The 20,528-nt window shown below is 41.3% G+C and overlaps 2 protein-coding genes across 2 annotated transcripts in view; one reads left to right on the top strand and one right to left on the bottom strand.

The window, feature by feature from the left end:
* The window catches only part of ephb2a (eph receptor B2a), a 94,974-nt gene that overhangs the window by 54,126 nt on the left and 20,320 nt on the right, over positions 1-20,528 (bottom strand). Inside the window, exons 2-3 of the mRNA XM_035159691.1 lie at positions 5,960-6,024; positions 508-1,192 (exon numbers count right to left, since the gene is read on the bottom strand). Of these exons, the coding sequence (XP_035015582.1) occupies positions 508-1,192; positions 5,960-6,024 (750 nt within the window). The remainder of the gene's footprint in view (positions 1-507; positions 1,193-5,959; positions 6,025-20,528) is intronic.
* LOC124851967 (general transcription factor II-I repeat domain-containing protein 2-like) lies at positions 12,349-13,406 on the top strand. Its single transcript, XM_047340355.1, has 2 exons — positions 12,349-13,026; positions 13,220-13,406. The coding sequence occupies exons 1-2, from the start codon at positions 12,417-12,419 to the stop codon at positions 13,225-13,227; spliced, it is 618 nt and encodes a 205-aa protein (XP_047196311.1). The 5' UTR covers positions 12,349-12,416; the 3' UTR covers positions 13,228-13,406.

Genomic DNA, 20,528 nt, shown 5'->3' with positions numbered 1-20,528 from the left:
CTGCAGGTGCTTGTGAGGTGCTTACGCTGGCTCAGCAGTCTGAGACATGTAACTCTGCTCATTACTCTAAATCAATACTGCTCTGCCCTAAATGTTTTGCAAGATTCAAGTTGCAACCATGACAAATACCCCACATTTATTACTTTGCCTTGTCATCACATTCTCTGTCAAAGGACTGGTAATCTTTTGACCGTTTATAGTGGTCCATCTTTCATACTGCTGCTCAGACGTTAATCAAGCATGCTAAGCGCTAGCACATTCTGTTGCACATCCTTGCAGACATATATGGCAGTTCTTTGCATACAAATTCTGTTCGAATTTCGAATTTCGGTTTACAAACTTACTTGTAAGACATGTTGTTTTTGTTCCTGAAGCATGGTACATAACAAATATATTGCCTTTTTGTATGATATGGATGTGTTGCATTTACTAAACAAATGAATTAGAAGAAATCAAGAAAACTAAACACAAGAGTCATATATAAGTACAACACTGGCAGGCTCCTACCTCTGCAGACTGTCCCATTGTCCACCGCTTCATACCCGGTTTTGCACACGCAGCGCCCAATGGGTACCATCCACTCCCCATCCCCATTACAGTACAGCTTAATCGGTACATCCACCTCCTCCCCATTGGGAATGCACACCCCTCTGGCTGCTACCAGTGAGGTGCTCTCTGCTCCAGACAGGGTCTCGGTAAAGATAGCACCATTAAGGATCACTTGGGGACATTTCCTGTAGAAGACCCGAACAGCGATGAGTGACATGCAGGCACCATAATCCTGGAAAGCAAGGTAGAAGCCATTGCGTGAAACAGGTCCAAAACTCCGGACTTCACTGTTTATCTTCATGATGCGACCACCAAGATCTACTTGAGAGAAACTTTCATCAGCTGCTATAGTGTCCACTTTCACCCAGGGGTTCTCCATCCAGGGTGGGGATGATTTAGTAGCTGTGTCCGAGTCAGACTCATAGTAGTATAGGTTGAAGGTTTCCTTGCAGGAGCCTGGAACATTGGGTATAGAACTGCAGTCACGAACTGAGAACTTCATCTGGACATGGATGCGCTGAGCACCACGACGGAGGGTGTATTTGGTGCGTACCCAGTTGTTCTGGCTGCTATCGAAGACATTGCAAACCTGGTAAGTTCGGATGGTGTTCATGTTTTCATCATAGCCGCTAACTTCTTCCCACTAAAAGAGAGCAGGAAAAAAAACTACAGTGACACAATATATATTCTGACATTAAATCGTTAAAAACTAAACAGGAAGATTATCAGTTTCTCCAAAAACTACCAATGTGATCACTATGTACTATAGTTAAAGTCAAACTCAGCAGCAGCTGAACATCTTGCTTTGGTGACCTTCAGACATTTATCTTCCTATCTTACAGAGGGGGGAGTGAATTATGCTTTTGCTGACTATTAAGTTCCAGTTCAAATTTTGGTAAAGATTGTTTAAAAACTGTGGTAATGATTAAAAATCAACGTTGATTTATGTTAGGGGACAGAGTGTGGGTTTGTTAGCCCGACTATATAAGGGTGTTCTCAGACAGGACACACAGCAAAGTTTACATGGGGAACAGCTAAATAAAAAGACACAAATAGGGGCTTCATATATTCTCTGTTAATTGCTGCAATAAGCATACAGTTCTAGACAGACATACCTGACCTCACTGTGCATCAGGTGCTCTTTACAGTTTACTGTGTAGGTGTTCACTGGACTGTCATCTTTCATCTTTGCTTCTCAATTATTGTTTGTATGACCCAAAATATGTCTATAAGACCTAGAAATATGTTGTTTTAAGTGTAACCAGTGCTGCATTTTTTTGTGATGAAGAAAGTGTCTTTGGATGCCAGTGGATATCTGAAGTTTCGACAATATAAATTATTATATACAGTATGCAGTACATATACATAACCTAACATATTTCCAAAGGTACACAGCACAAATGAACATATGCTGACCATAAGCAGCTGACTGACAGCACAGTGACAGCCAGTAAGGGAAAAGCAGAGTTTTTCTTCACAACACCCAAATATCTGAATTATCAAACATTTAAATGTTCAGCAGTGGAAAGTGACTCATATAAACTTTGTTTTTGTCAGACTTTGGATTTAACTATTTTAAATAGAGTGAAACAATCTTTCCTTGTTACACCTGTTCTGTGCTGTGATTATTATTATGGAGACATGTAATGCGTCTTTATACACAGTTTAATTTTTGAACAAAAAACAGTGACTGTGATGGGATGACATGACAGTGACATCAGAGACAGTTGCTAACAAATAAGCCCCATTGGACCAGATAAAAAACATAGTTACTATTATTTAATAACATCTCAGTAGACAGGAGACATTGTATGGCACAAATACCTCTTTAACTACTGATATGTTAAGTACATGAAGATGAGAATGCTTCTGTACAGTTCTACTGAATGCAAGACTGGAGTATTTTTTACATGATTTTGTTGGTACTTCTGCTTGAATAAAAATCTGACAACTTCTTCCTCTACTGCAATTTATTTTGTAGTATTCCTTATTTTAATTATATTATATTCATCTCTCTCTATTAGCACATAACCCTGAGACAATAAGATCCCTATAAAATGGAAATCAGAGCATCTGTACGAGCTGCTCCTTTCACATTCACATACTGATGAACATTAGGCCTCATTCATCTATATCTTCTGAAGCTTTTTCTTAAATTTGTTCTCAGAATTGTTCACACCTGTGTTCCTATATTGCCATCACAAATGGCACATGGCATGTCTCATCACACTCTGTTTGCTTTTTGTCTAATGTTGTTTCGATGTTTGTCTAATGTGTCGAGTCTGGAAGAAATGTCTTCGAGTTATGTGTGACGATGAGTGGCCTGAAAACAATGCTTCTAAATCTGTGGGTTATTGGACTCTGTGGACCATGTGTGTCAGTGTAACTTCCAACAGCACACCTAAGAGGTCACTTCAACAATTGTGGCGAGGAGTTAGTTCTCCGCTAGCACAGCAGGGAGGCTCTGCTGGAGCTCCAATTACATCAAGGTACCTGTATAGTTCTTTGCTGGATAACATCCCTCAGGAGCTGATCAGAACTTACAGGAGAAAAAAATGAGGCGGTAGAGGGGGAATTCAGGCTTAAAACATGGTGTAAATGAGGAGGTAAAGGAGCAGTATGGACGCATTTTATGGTTTTTTTTCTGTTGTTTTTTTTACGTTTAAAGAAGAAGTCTTCAGTTACTTCAATTGTACTGGATTTGGCTTCAACGCTGTTTTGTGGATTCCAACACTTCACCCACCCATCCATCGGCATAGTGGTGAGTAGATAATGAGTGAATTTTCATTTTTGGGTAAACTGTCCCTGTAAAACCTTTTTATTTGCCTGGAAAGTTTGTGGTATAAGTGCATCGCAACGGCAGAGTGTCACTGGCGGTGAGCACCATAGCCAACTGTGTGCATGAGCTGCAACTCCGCTACTCTGACACACTAACAATAGTGCTCAGGGATTTACACCACTGTCACCTGGAGACTTGTAAGGAACAACTGAACTGTTCTGATTAGACAAATTGGGAAATCTTTTATGAGGGTTCATTGGATGAAATGATTTACATTCATTTTTGTGTACAGCTTATTGTAGCCACAAAGATTAAAATATATCCTAATAATAAATCATATGTGACTAAGGATATAGAAATTGTATAAATACTAGGATTAAAAAATTTAAAATGTTGAGCTTTTAAAGAGACTGAAAAAAATCTGACTGAGGCAAACACACGATTTGCACACAGACAACTTTTGGAAGATGCCTTGAAGCCTATAACCCCAAAAAGGTGTGGGATACCATGAAAATAATGAAATTTCATCTACAACTAAACCCATTTAGATTTTTCAAGCCTCTGCAGACATGCACAGGATTTTCTAAGGGGGATTTTCTAACCCCCGACCAATAGCTCTTACCTCAGTGATTATGAAATCTCTCGAAATAATTCTGCTCCAATATCTTGTCAGTACAACAAAAGATAAACTTAAATAAACCCAACACCTATGCAAGAGCCCTTTCTCTAGATTTCCGTCTGCTTTTTTGTATATATTATAATGTATAATATTTTGGTATCAAAGATGGTTCAGCAGGGATTGAATCCCTATTTGATGCTTTAGTATGCCTCTTTCCTCATGAACAGAGTCCAAATTGTTAAGGTGAATAAAATCCTTTCATCTTCCATCAAGACCAATGTTGGAGCCCAGGGTTGTGTGAGTTCAGCTTTTTACACTGATGACTGCTGAACAGGTACTGTTCAAAAGTAGGGCTGCGCAATATTAGGAAAACATGCGATATGCAATAATGTTGAATATTGCGATGATGATATGACTTGCAATAAATACACAAATGCTTTAGTATACGGTTTTAAAGTATTTCTGCTTTGGTTTCAGTGCTAACATAGACCCCATACAGTAAGTGGTCTATGCAAGTGTCTGAAGCATTATTTCCATTCCAACAACATGGTTTTATTGAAAAAATTCCACCTGGCTACAGATGCAGGGACCACGAACAACTCCACAGCCTGAGGGAGAGGGGGCACAGCCCGGCCACAGCGCCACCAAGTCTGGGGCAGACACCACTAAGTCCACTTACAGTGTTAATTTGGAGTCTTTTCAAACATGTTTGCTCTGTAAGTAATTTACTGCTCCTGTCTGTCTATCATCACTGTGCCAACTGTATGAAGCCAAACCGAGAGCGCACTGCCATCTCCTCTAGATCTCCATACATTGACTAAGTTTACCAATTCCGCAGTTTTTTTGTTCGATATCACTGTTTGTGAGTGTGTGTGCGTGCATGCGTGGGAGGAAAAGAGTGAGTGGGGCGGCTGATGAATTTGCCCGGTGCTCTGAAGATTAGTATTAAGAAAAGTATCTTTCATTATGTGATTATCAGTATTGATATTATGGCATAATTTCAAACAAAATGGCATTTAAACTGTTGCGAGTAAGAGATGTCAGCTGAGTCTGAGAGAGAGAGAGAGCGCAGCGGAGTCAGTGTGTGTGCGCGTCGTTACCTTTCCCTCAGGTTGTGGGACTATCGCAAATAATCTACCCGATTATTTTTATAATCAACCAATCATAGTGAAGAATTTCACCTTGGACAAACATCACTAGAAGTTTCCACAGAATTTAGTGGGAAGGAGGCTGAGGCGGCACAAGATTTGACGGAGCTTCCTCGCAATTTTGTTCAAATCTGCTCAAAGATTGTAGGCCAACCTCGGTAGAAAATCTTCAAATCATCCTACCATAGGAACAGTGAATATAGATTGTTACCATCCACGATTTAATAAAGTGAGACTGCACCTGTCAATCCTAAAATTAAATATGGAACTTAATCCCAGATCAAGTGTACATTAAAGGGCCTTGAGCGTCATCTTCTTCCAGAATATCTGAACTAAATCAAGAGACACACCGGACTTAAACGCAAACAAAAAAGCTGCATATTTAGTAGTGTCTGCAGTGGATAGAAAACAACAGAAAAAATTATACTTGGGATGCAGTAACACATTCAGTGGAAGTTATATTGAGAGAAAGTCGGACAATGACGTAAAAAGACATATTCAAACTCAGTAGAGAGGGTAAAGTGAGGGGAGGTATCTGATCTTGACCAGCACATCATTGGAAACACAGCACTGCAGGTAAACCCTTAGCTGAGCATTTGTTGATACCTAATCCGGACAAAATTCTTAAAATAATATTCGGGTTTGGGTTGGTCAGGTTGGCTGGTCTGATTTTTTACACTGCACAACATGTGTCGGGAATCTGGAAAAACAAGCCCTAATCATCTGTTCTCCTCTTTAACATGTCCATGTGTTTGAAATCTCTGAGAAGCAAAAATTCAAAATCCTTGAGAAAATCCTAAATTACAGATCAAGTATGCATAAGAGTGCTCTTCAGTGTGCATAGATTCTGATTGTTCCACTCACCCCCTGTGATGGATAGATGGTCCAACCCAGTTCTGCCGTTGCTGTTGTTGAATCCATTAGTATTTCTACAAAGGAAAAAAATGAAAAGGTTAGAGTTTTTATCTATTTAACTGGCAAATGTACAGGCTCAAATTAGGGTGAAGAGTTTCTTAAAATTGTGATATTTAAAATCAGCAAGAAATTCAAGTTAGTTTGTTTTAGGGAAAAGGGAGACTGTGTGAATAAAGTCTGTGAAAAAATGAAAAAAGTTGTGGTGTTACATAAATACTCACAGAAAGACAAACTGACTGTCCTTTGATTTTCTTGACAACCAATTATTCAATCGTCCTCAAACTTGTTCATGATGTCAACTTTTTTCTTTATCGTCCACACCCGACACTCATTAACTGACAATTAGCTGTTTACCCACCTAACCTTTTTTAAGTAAAAAATGGATGATGGAAAAGCGATCCTCAGACAGGCAATTAGGGGGGCAAAGGCGCGCTGAAACCGCCTACGATTGCCACAGCCGTGGAAGTATTCACACTTCTTTGCTGGAATGCGATACCGATGAACTCATTGCAAATGTTACAGTTCCCCTGAGTGAACTGTAACGTTTGCAAATATCATGAAGAGTAACTATCATAAACGTGACCTTTTTACCCCAAAGCATGACTAATGTTAACTTAATCTAGTCTCAGTGTTTTCATTGAAACTGTTAGCAGTGGTATTAAAAAGGCAGTGTGTACGAATTCTAAGGCTCTCTAAGGCTCTCTGCAAAAAACGGGATATAATACTCATATCTACAGTGCATCCGGAAAGTATTCACAGCGCTTCACCTTTTCCACATTTTGTTATGTTACAGCCTTATTCCAAAATGGATTCAATTCATGTTTTCCTCAAAATTCTACACACAATACCCCATAATGACAAAGTGAAAAAAGTTTGTTTAAAATTTTTGCAAATTTATTAAAATTAAAGAACGGAAATATAACATGTACATAAGTATTCACAGCCTTTGCTCAATACTTTGTTGAAGCTCCTTTGGCAGCAATTACAGCCTCAAGTCTTTTTGAGTATGATGCTACAAGCTTCGCACACCTATTTTGGGGCAGTTTCTCCCATTCTTCTTAGCAGGACCTCTCAAGCTCCATCAGGTTGGATGGGGAGCGTCAGTGCACAGCCATTTTCAGATCTCTCCAGAGATGTTCAATCGGGTTCAAGTCTGGGCTCTGGCTGGGCCACTCAAGGACATTCACAGAGTTGTCCCGAAGCCACTCCTTTTTATCTTGGCTGTGTGCTTAGGGTCATTGTCCTGTTGGAAGAGCAGGTTTTCATCAAGGATGTCTCTGTACATTGCTGCATTCATCTTTCCCTCGATCCTGACTAGTCTCCCAGTTCCTGCCGCTGAAAAACATCCCCACAGCATGATGCTGCCACCACCATGCTTCACTGTAGGGATGGTATTGGCCAGGTGATGAGCGGTGCCTGGTTTCCTCCAGACATGACGCTTGGCATTCAGGCCAAAGAGTTCAATCTTTGTTTCATCAGACCAGAGAATTTTGTTTCTCATGGTCTGAGAGTCCTTCAGGTGCCTTTTGGCAAGCTCCAGGCGGGCTGTCATGTGCCTTTTACTGAGGAGTGGCTTCCGTCTGGCCACTCTACCATACAGGCCTGATTGGTGGAGTGCTGTAGAGATGGTTGTCCTTCTGGAAGGTTCTCCTCTCTTCACAGTGCAACGCTGGAGCTCTGTCAGAGTGACCATCGGGTTCTTGGTCACCTTCCTGACTAAGGCCCTTCTCCCCCAATCGCTCAGTTTGGCCGGACGGCCAGCTCTAGGAAGAGTCCTGGTGGTTCCAAACTTCTTCCATTTACGGATGATAGAGGCCACTGTGCTCATTGGGACCTTCAATGCTGCAGACATTTTTCTGTACCCTTCCCCAGATCTGTGCCTCGATACGATCCTGTCTCTGAGGTCTACAGACAATTCCTTGGACTTCATGGCTTGGTTTGTGCTCTGACAGGCACTGTCAACTGTGGGACCTTATATAGACGGTGTGTGACTTTCCAACTCATGTCCAATCAACTGAATTTACCACAGGTGGACTCCAATCACGTTGTAGAAACATCTCAAGGATGATCCATGGATACAGGATGCACCTGAGCTCAATTTTGAGTGTCATGGCAAAGGCTGTGAATACTTATATACATGTGATTTTTTTGTTTTTTATTTTTAATAAATTTAATAACGTTTTTCACTTTGTCATTATGGGATATTGTGTGTAGAATTTTGAGGAAAAAAATGAATTTGATCCATTTGGGAATAAGGCTGTTAATTAAAAAACACACTCTCCACAAGGGAGGGCGGTGCCCTAGCGCCCTCTATTGGCCAGTCGCCACTGTTTGTTTTCATAGCTTGTATCTGCAAGTGATTACTTAGATGCACAGTCACTGTTCAAAGTTGTTATATAAACTATATAAGATATTGAATGGTTGAAAACTGTGATTTCAGCTTCAGAACACTATATAGAAAGAATGCCTGAAAAAAACCCTATGAATACACCTAAGAGCTGAGATCTGAATCGCAGAATCAAAAGTGGAATGGGACACCTCGAAGGAATAGCTTTTGTCCAGATGACCTTCACCTCTGTCCCAATCCTCATTACACATGATCCTCAACTCCAATTTGTGGTTGAGGTGGACGCCTCTAATGTGGGGGCTGTTCTGTCACAATGCTTCAACAACAAGTTGCACCCCTGTCTTCTTCTCTCACTGTCTGTCTCCCACAGAGAGAAACCATTCTTGGTTTGGACACACCACCAGGCAATCAAGATGGGCACTTTTCTTCTAACAATTCAACATCTACTCTCTCCTACCATCCAGGTTCCAGAAATGTTAAGCCAGATGCTTTGTCACTTCAGTTTGTCAAGGAGCGGGAACCCTCCAGACCTGACAACATCCTTCCCAGCCAGCTTCTTGTCGCTACTGCATGGTTTGCTGTTGAGCAAGAGGTACTGGAGGCCCTCCATCAACATCCATCCCCAGGTAACGAACCTAGGGGGAAGCTGTTTGTCCCTGTGTCTGTCCACTTTCAGGTTCTCCAGTGGGCTCATGCGTCCAGACTCACCCGGGGGGTCAGTCTTCGCTAGAGATTTTGGTGGCCCAACATGCAGTAGAAGGTGCTGGAATATGTATCCTGGTCACACATTTGACTTAATTTGACTTCATCACCAGTCTCCCGGACTCTGAGGGTAACACAGTGGTTCTTACTGTTGTAGATAGTTTCTCAAAGTCTGTGCATTAAATTCCACTGCCTAAACTGCCCACTGACACTACTCAGTTTAGATAATATAAAGGTGAAATTTTAACATCACAGTTTTAACTTCAATGTTTTAATTTAACTATTTTAACTTCACAGTTTTAACTCCACTGGTTTAACTTTACTGTTTTAATTTAACTATTTTAACTTCACGGTTTTAACCTTACTAGGAGTAGTACTGTGTCTTGGTGTGTGAGAGAACTGCCTTGTATGAACGCACATGGTCTCTGTAGGCCTCCAGGTGGACAGTGAGGCCAGATCTTTTGTAGAGCCACTCCAGCTGATGGCCGGAGGCCTTCATGGCACAAAGTTCAGTGGTGAACCAGGGGGCTGGGCAGGTGAAGGAGACAGACAGTTTGAGGGGGCAGTGAGTCGAGACTGAGGGATATAGAGCAGTGTTGTATGGGTGACCAGGCCATCAACCATGGTGCTGGGGGGGTCTGAGGCCAGGTGTGTAGCCAGTAGGTTTGCCAGGGCTGGTGCACTCATTGTCTTGGTGTTCCTAAAATTGATGGGGGGTTAGGTAAGAGGGCGGTGTGGAGGTCAAGGCACTGCAGTTCGGAGAGGGTTGTGCCAGTGTGTGACGTTTGGCATGGGTGGGACCTTGAATATGTTGTGTGATGTTGAAGCAGTCCAGAAGGAATTTAGTGGTAAGTGTGCAGCTGGTGGAGTCAACATGAATATTGAAATCACTGACCTGGGGTCTCATTTATAAAACATTGCGTAGGATTCATACTAAAAGTGTACGTACGCACAAAAGCTGGAAATGGCGTACGCCAAAGAAAATTCTGATTTATAAAACGGTGCGCACGCACACCTGAACGCAATGTTGGCTTTATAAATCACAGTCCACCTGGAAACGTTCGTACGTGGATCTACTTCCAAATCCGCCCTCCACACGCCCACTTTCAACCATAAATGGTCAATGCAAAGCACGGCATGAATATTAAATTATGCTGCTGACCAATGGGTTTCCACCGAGAGTCCTGACGGAGTCACGGCATCAAGCGATGAGAAGAGGAAGCAAAACTTTCTGAAACTGACATTGAGGTGTTTGTTAGTGAGGTGGAGGTGAAGAGCGATTTTATGGGACAGCAGTGATGTCACTAATAAAGAAAATACACTGATACTCTGCTGCTGCTGTGGATAATACAGTGTGTGAGAGTGAAGACGATAGAAAGAACCGAGCCTGAAATAAAAAAAGATCCAATTCAAAGGTGGAGGCAAAAAAAACACACTGTCAGAATGTGAGGGAACTTGTTGTATTGTCTGTTCATAATTTAATCATCCAAAACTGCAGGATTATTAAATTCAGAGACAGCTGTGATGTCCCCTCTCTATAGAATTTAACAGAATTATTATTATATGCTCGTGTTTGTACTGGGATGGTTCGGTTCCATCGGTCGATCTGTGTGATGCTGGACTCAGTTCAGCACAAAGATCACAGATCAAAGATCAATAGATCTATATTAGCTGATCAGACACCGCTGAACCCTCGCTTCCTCCTCATCCTTCCAATCGCGTGCATCCAACACGCAGAATCACGCACCAGTATCACGGCAGTATTTATTTATTTAGAGCATCTGGACCGATTCCCTCACATCAGTGGATCCTCACCTCCACTCTGCAATATTATTTGGAAAGTTTCTTCATTTCTTGTAAGTGATCTCCAGTGTGCTCTGTGCGCTCTGTGCGTCTGATGGCACAGTCATGTTCACTGCATCGATTTGATGATACACGCACAGTGTTAGAAGATATTATTAAAACCTATTAATGACTCGGCTCTGTAACTCCGCTGTTTAATGGAATCTGAACGTAATTTGCTGTAAGTTGTTTTATATATTTTTAAATTAAAAGGTTTGTGTGGAACAGATATGTCGCGCGAGCACAACTAAAGCTGTTGGTTTTAATGTAAATGATGAAGAGGATCAATAATCTGCTTCAGTTCACCACCTCACATCTGCGTCACCACTTTCCCGTCTCCAAAACGTTCGTATGCATGGGTCAGAGTTTGCGTGGAAATACGCAAATTTTCCCGTCAAGTTTGTTTTTATAAATCCCAACGTTTGCGTGAGAAGTGGCGTACGCACGTTTCAGGCCCCGTTTTGTGCGTACGCAACGGTTATAAATGAGACCCCAGGAGTGTAGATGGAGACATGGAGCAGACCGAGGTGAGTAGCTCTGACAGCTCAGACATAAAGGCGGAGGAGGCTTTGTGGGGGTGGTAGATAAGGACAACCTGGACCTGTGCGGGTCGAGTTAGGGTGACACATTCAAACAAGGTGGTATTGGGTACAGGAAGCTCTTTAACCAGTAAGCCGGCTCTATGTATTATGGCCAGACCACCACCCCAGCCCATAGAGTGGGGCTGTTGAATTTAAAAGTAACCTTGGGGTGTGGCTTGGTTTAGTGTGAGAAAGTCCAGTTGGTTTTGCCAAGTTTCAGTTAGACAGAGAAAATCTATTTTCCTGGTGATGTCATGGATGAGTTGCGCTTGGTAGTTTAGGGAGCATGCATTCTGTAACATAAAAGTTGCGGTGTTGATGGTAGATGCTGAGGTAGAGGGGGGAGGGAATGATGCTGTCGACACAGACGAGTGGTCTCAGATTTCTGGAATGCACGTGTGGTTTGTTGTGATGACGTCGTCAGACACCACCGGGGAGATCGTATGGTCATTGTAAACAAACTTGAATCGGGCTGTCCTGTGCACATCACGAGGACAGCGCAGGAGTCCTGGGGATTTAATGTTCGCGAGGAAGTAAAGAGTGAAGTGGTAGTCAACTCTTCTAAAATAAGTTACTGCTGTAGTATACCTTAGGTCAGGGGTGTCCAAACTACGGCCCGCGGGCCAACTGCGGCCCACCATCCATTTTTAATTGGCCCGTATCAAAGTCTAAAAATATGGCCCACTGTGGCCCACTGTAGTGCACTTCTTAGTTTAAACACTAGGTGGCGGTATTGTCTTGAACAAGGCAGCGTCTCCACAAAGCAAGCAATCGAAGAAAAAATTTGCTCAGGGTCACCACAAATGCCGGAACTGAAGAGACGCAAGATTGCAAGCGAGTGCAGAAAATTTCAGACTCGTGGAAAAATGAATATTTTTTCATAGAAACCAAGGGGAAGTGTGTTTGTTTGATTTGCAATGAGAGTGTTGCCGTGATGAAAGCATTCCGTGCGAAGCTCCGTCTCTTCGAGTCACAACTGCGCAACTTCAATGTAGCGCACTTCCCCACGCTGACCGAAATCAAATGCGCATTTCCAAATGCCAAGCTCTCTGCAAAAATGGGAGAATATGTGTCTGTGATCACATCTCTCATGACAGAATTCAGTCAGCGCTTCCAAGATTTTTCTGTCATTGAGAAGGAAATCACACTGTTTGCGGCTCCGTTTTCAATGGATGCAGAAGAAGTGGAGGAGAGTCTGCAATTAGAACTGATCGAAGTTCAGTGTGATGATTCTCTGAAGAATCAGCATCAGCTTCTCTCCCTACCTGACTTCTACCGGAGCTTGGAAAAGGCCAAGTTTCCTCTGATGAGACGCCACGCAAAACGAATGATGAGTCTGTTGGGCTCAACATACATCTGTGAGCAGACATTCTCTCTGTTAACGCTGAACAAAAGCAGACTGAGAACCAGAACGACCGACAGCCATCGGTCCGTGACATCCTTCGCATCTCAACCACCAAACTTACTCCTGACCTGCCAGCTATCCTTCAGACCAAAGCGCAGCATCACTGCTCCCACTGAGCGCAACATTCTTCCCATTACAGGTGAGTTAAAAATATACACACAGTTTTCATTTGTTAATAAGCCCAATGACTTAATAAATTCAGTCAATTAAAGTTGATGACAATTTTTTAACAAACGTTAGTTGATGTGTTAACAAGCCCAATAATTTATTTGTGTAATAAGCTTGAAATATCCACATCCCCTATTTCTCTTCTTGTCTCTCCCTTCATACAGGACAATGACGGGGGATCAGCACCCTAAGAACCAATCTGAGGCTGTCACTGAGAGAATGACCTGCCAACCTTTTTGTAAAAAATAAAATGAAAATCTACTAATGGAGAGCTATGATGGAGGCTTTTTTTCTTCAAACATGTTCAATTATCAAACGTAATTTACCTGCATTTGATTGATTTTGCCAATATTAGTGCATGAGAAGTGAGGCAGTATACCTCACGTCTAGTGAGTGGCCCAGTCCTTCGTATATTTTTCTGTATGTGGCCCTCGGGAAAAAAAGTTTGGACACCCCTGCCTTAGGTCAAGATAGTCCTTCAGTAACAAACTAATCCTGTCCAACAGGGATTGTTTCCTAAAATTGACCATGTGTTAATATGTGCTTTGTTTACACTGAAACTGCTTTTAAGAATGAGCCCATGTACAGTCATTTAGATGTTATGTATAAGGTTATACAACAAGAAAATATTCTTAATCATACAGAGTTTAGCTTTCTGTGTCAGGCTGGAATGTAGGCATCCACTGTTGAATCCAAATGGCCCATTTTTCCGGCTGCTCGCTTCCTGTTAGTATCAGCAGCGATTAATGAGGAACTGGAAGGGAGCGACGAGCCAGGTGTCAGAGCCGCTGCTAAACAGGAATAAAGAGGTCATGAGCACTGACCAGCAACCAATTCCTACAGATTTAGCCAAGAAGGAAGCAGGGGGGACAGAGAACACTCAATATCTGAATACATATCTGTGCTGAAGTAACTTGTGATGTTTTACACTTTCAATCAGCCATTTACAAGGAATTTGTCACAAATTATTGTGTTTTGACTCAAGTAAGTAAGTTTGTAAAAGTGTTTCCTGTTTCCACTGCAAACTGAAATTGTTCTAGTGTCGACTCACTTAGTAATGGATGTAGAACTTGCAGATATGATACCAAAGGTTTGGTATTTGTACCACAACACTACTTCTTTCGACAACTAACATCTTAGAAATAAAAACATCTTTCCTATAAATTAAGCTAAAGTTCTCAAATGTTACATTAAATATGTAAATAGCAGTCATAAGATACACAGTGCATGCATCAACATAATTGTCTAGCATGAAAGTATATTAATTTTAATTTAAAGTTACAGTAATCAATATTTCAATATCGACAATAATTGATCAATAATTATCTATGATGGGTATGAGTCACTCATATTGAAAAGCTCACAGACAGTTATTACTAACTGAGCAGTTAATTTCACTTCTACTGTGCTTTTTGTTGTCTTCTAGCTGAACTTCACTGTTGTGGTTCAGTCTCTGCACTTTCACGAACTGTTTCCTCCAAAAATCTCTGATAAACCCACTGTCCAGCATCAACAACATAGTCAGCCGCTGGTGAACATAGTGCAGCAATTAGCAGCTTAGGAGTCAGATATTTTTCTCAGGAGTTGTAAAAACCAAAACCAGAGCTGAAGAAAAGGGATATACGGCTGTGTCAGTGAGCAAAATGATAAATAGTCTGCTTGTCTTAATGTGCTAAATATAGTAAGCACTGTATGAATGTGTGTGTACGAATGAATAAGATCATTAAGCACTATGAGTGGTCATGAAGTCTAGAGAAGTGCTTTATAAATAGAGTCCATTTGCCATTTTGGGGCTGAGGGGGTAGAGCGGTCGTCCTCGCGGTCGTCCTCCAACCAGAAGGTCGGAGGTTCGATCCCACTCTTCCCCATCTGCATGCCGAAGTCTCCTTGCGCAAGATGCTGAACCCTAAATTGCCCCTCATAGAAAAAACTGTACTGTAAAGCGTTTTGAGTGGTCATCAAGACTAGAAAAGTGCTATATAAATACAAAACATTTACCAATATTTGATTTCAAATGAATGCTAATGTTGCTACATGGATAAAAAGTCAACACATGTATATATACCTTTCTTAAGCAATCTATTCATACTCCATACTACAATAATTGCATAATTTTAAAAATACTCTTTGATTGATAGAAAAGTTAAACTCTGCCCAGTACTATTTTTGCACATAAGTTATCCATTTGCTAATTTCTATCTAACAGACTTGAAATGAAGTAGGATTTGGAACCAGCTACCTTTATGCAGATTAATTCTACCAAGAAGACATCCATCATGATGTGAGAGACCAGGGAGAAGGAGCTTAAAAGACTAAATTAAAATATTGGTTAATAAGGAAGAGCAGTGCATTTGAAATGGAGGCAGGCTGCCGTTGGCTGGTGCTGCTGATGGGAGGGAAATTGGGACAGTGTGGGCTGACAGGGTGGGGGTGGGGGCATCAGTATATGGTGCCCTCCTTTCGTGACTAGACATTCGTGATGACAGCTCCTCAGTCTCTGCTGTCAGAACACAACTGACTAAACACAATATGCTGCTGAATATCAACACTTAAGATATGTGAACCAAACTGGAATTCAGATCTTCAACCCTCAGTCATTGACATAATAAATGAACAATCATTATTTTGGGACATGATTTATATTTCAGTAAAAACTGGTGTTGGCAGCTTCCTCTAATGTAGAGCTCACTCTGTCTCTTTGTGGCGCCATCCCGTTCCCACTGGCTCCATCTGTCCCTGCATTCCTGCAGTATATATATAGAGAGAGAGTTCTTGTTGTGCACGATTCAATGAAAAGTAGGGCAAGGAGGAGGAGAGAGTGGGCCAACTAAGTCCAGCACACATAATCCGTATAGGCTGCCCCACGCTCTGTTTGCCACACTGGATTAATCCCGAAGGGATAAATCAGCGAAATTCACTTTGTTTTATGTCACAGCTCAGCCTGCCATGCTGCCTTATGCACCAACTTTTATACTTGAACACATCGTCCTGCAATATTCTGATTATCTTCTCCTAATTGGTCATCAGACATTATTATTACTATGTAAACCTAAATGTAACCTGATTTGTAATGTTAACATGAGGATGTTGTAATACATTTTGGATATGATTCAGTCCCGGCAATGTAGAGATCATATTTTCATACAGTCTACCATCACATAGTTTATCTCTTGTTCTCTAATACATGACTGGAATACTGTGCCATCAAGCCAAAGTGGATGTGGAGGTGGGCAGGATTTGGGCACTCAGCTGGAGGAATTATCTCATTTTACATCAAAGTACGACAACATTTTTATTTTAGGGGATTTTAACAATACTCGTCTGCTGCCCTGCTCAGAGTTTTGTCACTGATTTATGGAAATTTTGCAGTCTTTTAAGCTCATACAGGCAATTTAAGAAGCCACACACTCAAATAATCTATTTTCCTGTAGTCATGGTCCTGGACTGCTGAAAAACACAGTCAGTGCAGAGACTGAGCACATGCCACATGGACTAAATCATCTGATCTCCTGCGGAAATAAAATATGCTTCAATAGATTTATGCTCTTATAAAGTTAGTTCGTTCAGTGAATTCACAGTCTCAGTGTCTTGCTGGGAAAAATGCATTTAACTTATTGTGCCCTTTACCTTTGGACAAAGGTAATGTCGGTCATGGTGTAAGTACAGGTTGATTAATATATTTTTCTTCAAATTTAATTTATCTTATTTTACAAATGATGTTGTACTGGGGAAAAATAACTGCAATGCATTAAGTGAAAGGGTTGATGCTCTGAGAATAAAATCTGCTTCTTAATACTTAACAAAAATGATTCTTATTACTGTATATTATGACATACTGTATATACTGGACAGTAAATACAACATTTAGAAAGAAACATCACTGTGTGGTGCTGGTTCTCTGCTCCAGCAGATTGAATAGAAAATGAAACACTGGGCCTCATGCTACAGTCACTTGCATGCCTTCATCTAAATATCTTAACATATGTCACAGAAACCAAATGAAACAAAAATAACTGTAGTAGTGTAGTAATGTAAAAATAATATTCTTTTCACCTAATCAGTGTAATACACATTTGATGTTTTCCTTTACTGGGATGGACAGTAAAAAGGTAGACCAGAGGAAAAAGCTCCAGGGGCAACAAGCGGTGAGCAGGATTAGTGTTACTATAAGAACAGCCTGAGAGGATTTCATGTTTAAAAAAAAACTAGATGCCATCTCAACACCTGAACTGAAATTGACACAATTAAAACATTGAGCTACTTCAGTTAAATATCATTGGCTACAGTGGACACAGTCTGGCCATTGATGTGACACTGCTTTGGCTCTCTGTCACGGTGAAGCAACCACAGGCCAGCAAAGAACTAGGTCACGGGCTGTTTTGATGCTCGATGTTTTCTGTCACTGCTCCCAGAGGCAAAAGAGCACTGTGCCGCTCCTGACACTGAATATTGATTGGCTTAGATAACTGACTTCCACTGAGAAATGTCAGCAAACGCCACAGACGCCAGGCTTCCTTCTTTCCAAGAACAAAAGGTGTCACCTTAGGAATGAGGAGAAGTGGGAGGTTTAAGTTAAAATCGTACTTTTAAGGTCAAGCTGAAATTTGAATTCTTACTTTCTTTGTAGGGAAATGTCAATTATAATAATAATCAGGCAGAGAGAGCACGGGTCAACCACTAACCAGAATGCTGACTGATGCTGATGGTTCAGTCCCTGACTCTTGTCCACATGTCAATGTGTCCTTGGGCAAGACACCCTAATGTGAGAAAAAAGCACTGCACGTGGAGGTGCTGTATGAATGCGAAATCTTTGACTGCTCAGTAAGACTAGAAAAGCAATATGTGAATGCAGTCCACTTAACAAACTCTACACATTTTCAGCCACTAGGGCCTTAATTATATTGGTCCCTTTCAATGTTCATATTGCTAGTGTGATCTTTTGTTAGACCCTGTACACACCTGGTATTTAACATGTGGTTTTTGAGAAAATCACAAGTGGACGGCTCTAAGTACGGATGTGATCGCACTCAGATCGGATAGGAATCCGATCATCAGTGTTGTGCATGAACGAGTTCAAAAGAAATTGTGCAAATTGTGTCCTCCTGCGCTGAAAAAGCAAGTCCGGACGTCAGCCTCATCCGCATCTAATTTAAAACGACATGTGGAGCTGAAGCATCCAGCTAGCCTAAAAAGTTATCTCCAAGTAATTGAAAGTCAAAAAAAGACCAACACCCCCTGCCAACAGCCCCAAACCACATTGTCTGCAGCCTTCAAGGGTATGATTTCCCAGCAACAGGTAGACAAACCCGTGCAGGGTATGAATAAATAAACAGGCAAAATTAGCAATAATTAAAAAAAATTAAAAAAAACATTTCTTTTAGGAATTGATACATATGAAGTACAGTTTAAGGCAAGGGGTAGTGATGGATAAAGTTTTCTTTAAAAAACAAGTTAAGTCTTTCATTCTCACTTTCCACCTTAAAACTATGAAATGAACTGAACTATGAACTAGTTCAGAATTTAAATGGTGAACTATGAACGTGAACTATTCATGTTTACTTGTATGAACTGAACTTTGAACTAGTTCATGAGAGGTGTGAACTTGCACAACACTGCCGATCATGGCAGACCACATTCTGAGGTGTTCTGGGACACATTTGCCCACATTCTATTAGCAGTGTGAACACAAATGTGGTCCTGACCACATTGAAGGACCATCTTCTAAACAGATGTCCTCTGTGTAAGCACAAATATGTACACATGTCAAACACGGGGTCAAAACATCTTTGTCAATTTGCTCTGCCTTGAACGCGTCGTCTGTGTTATTTCGATTTCTTCTTCTCCATGCTGCTCCCAGCCATGCATTGCATCTTTGCAAGCCGATATGACATATTCGTTTTTTTGCATATATGGCAGGGAACTGGATTATATAGTTCAGTTTTGACTGATGTGGATGTATTTTAAAGGTCCTTTTGGAGGCTGTACTATGTTACGCTTTTGCTTGCAATTTTCTACTGATATTTTTGTTTTACTGTCGTGGGAAAGTACAATCAGTAGCTTCTGGATACTGGCAAATCAATTGGACAATACTTTTGTGGATATAGAAGATTATTGCCACATTTAGACTTTTGTTATTAGCTCCTCTGTGCGGTGTGAGGGTTGCCTCTCAACAGCACAAGCCTGCACTGCAGTGACTGGAGCAGCAATATGCCCCCTTTCCTTCAGATGACTACCACAAACTTCTACAGAAGATCAGAGCTGAAGACCTTTTTCTATGTAAAGCACTTTGAATTGCCTTGTTGTTAAAATGTGCTGTACACATAAACTTGCCTTACCTTAAAAATCTATAAAAACGGACTATTTCAATTGCATTTTTTACATTGTTTTCATTATTAGGGCCCGAGCACCTCCGGTGGGAGGCCCTATTGTATTTCGAAGGATTTGTATTTCCCTTTTGGGGCTTTTTCAGGGCCTAGACATGCTCAAATTCTCACCAAAGTTTGCAGGAAATTCAAAACCCTAAAAAGTATTTGTAAAATGGCTCAACAGCGCCATCTAAGGAAGAGCCCCTCGGTTAGCTTTCACCGATCTTCACAAAAATCGGTACACAGATGTATCATGACCAGACAAACAAAAAAGTCTCAAGGAGCATTATGAAAAATGCAACAGGAAGCCCACCATTTTGGATTTAGTGGCCATTTTCCACATTTTCCACATTTTTACTTTGACGACCTTGTCCCAGGGCTTTCATCAGATCAACTTCATATTGAGATGAATGTTGTCTCAACAAGGTGGAGATATAAACTACCTCGGATTTGGGGGTTTCGTCACACGTGTGACTGTGGCGTGGCGTCAAAGTTTGATTACACGCCATCAAAACACGAGCTTGTGTATCCTGGACATACATGGTCCAATCGAAATCCAATCCAAACTAGACATGTAAGACAAGAGTCCCGGCCTGATGACATCTACACAGAAATCATGACTTAAAATCACAGCGCCCCCTGGTGGCAACAGGAAATGTCTTGTTTTTTGCATGTCTTACACTTGGATGTATTCCTCGTCATCCACTGACCGCAACCATGTCAAACTATGTCAAAAGGGTCTCAAGACATTGATAATGAAGACATAAGATTACTGTGAGTTTTCGTCAAACGGCATATTAGTGGCGTGGTGTTAAAGTTCATCAACTCAACGTGGAATACGAAATTGCTGTAACTTCAGTGTTCATGGTTCAATCTCCCTCAAACTACATTTGTGTAAAAACAGCCCCCCCCCGCAGACATTCATATGTTTTAAAGAATGGGAGTGGCAAAATAACTGAATAGCGCCCCCTAAAGTGCAGCCCCTGCGCCACGATTGGCCGACATGTACAAAAATCGGTGGGGACATGTCATTTCATAACAAACAAAAAAGTCTCTTGGATAGATATACTAGACCAGTCATTCCCAAAGTGTGGGCCGTGGGCCGTGA

Source organism: Hippoglossus stenolepis, chromosome 6 (genome assembly GCF_022539355.2).
Source record: "Hippoglossus stenolepis isolate QCI-W04-F060 chromosome 6, HSTE1.2, whole genome shotgun sequence".
Taxonomy (NCBI): domain Eukaryota; kingdom Metazoa; phylum Chordata; class Actinopteri; order Pleuronectiformes; family Pleuronectidae; genus Hippoglossus; species Hippoglossus stenolepis.
This window is presented reverse-complemented; position numbering and strand designations above follow the sequence as displayed.

Bases quoted from the DNA above. Each gene is read 5' to 3' on its own strand.
- LOC124851967 (XM_047340355.1), top strand. From the start codon at position 12,417: ATGAAAGCATTCCGTGCGAAGCTCCGTCTCTTCGAGTCACAACTGCGC.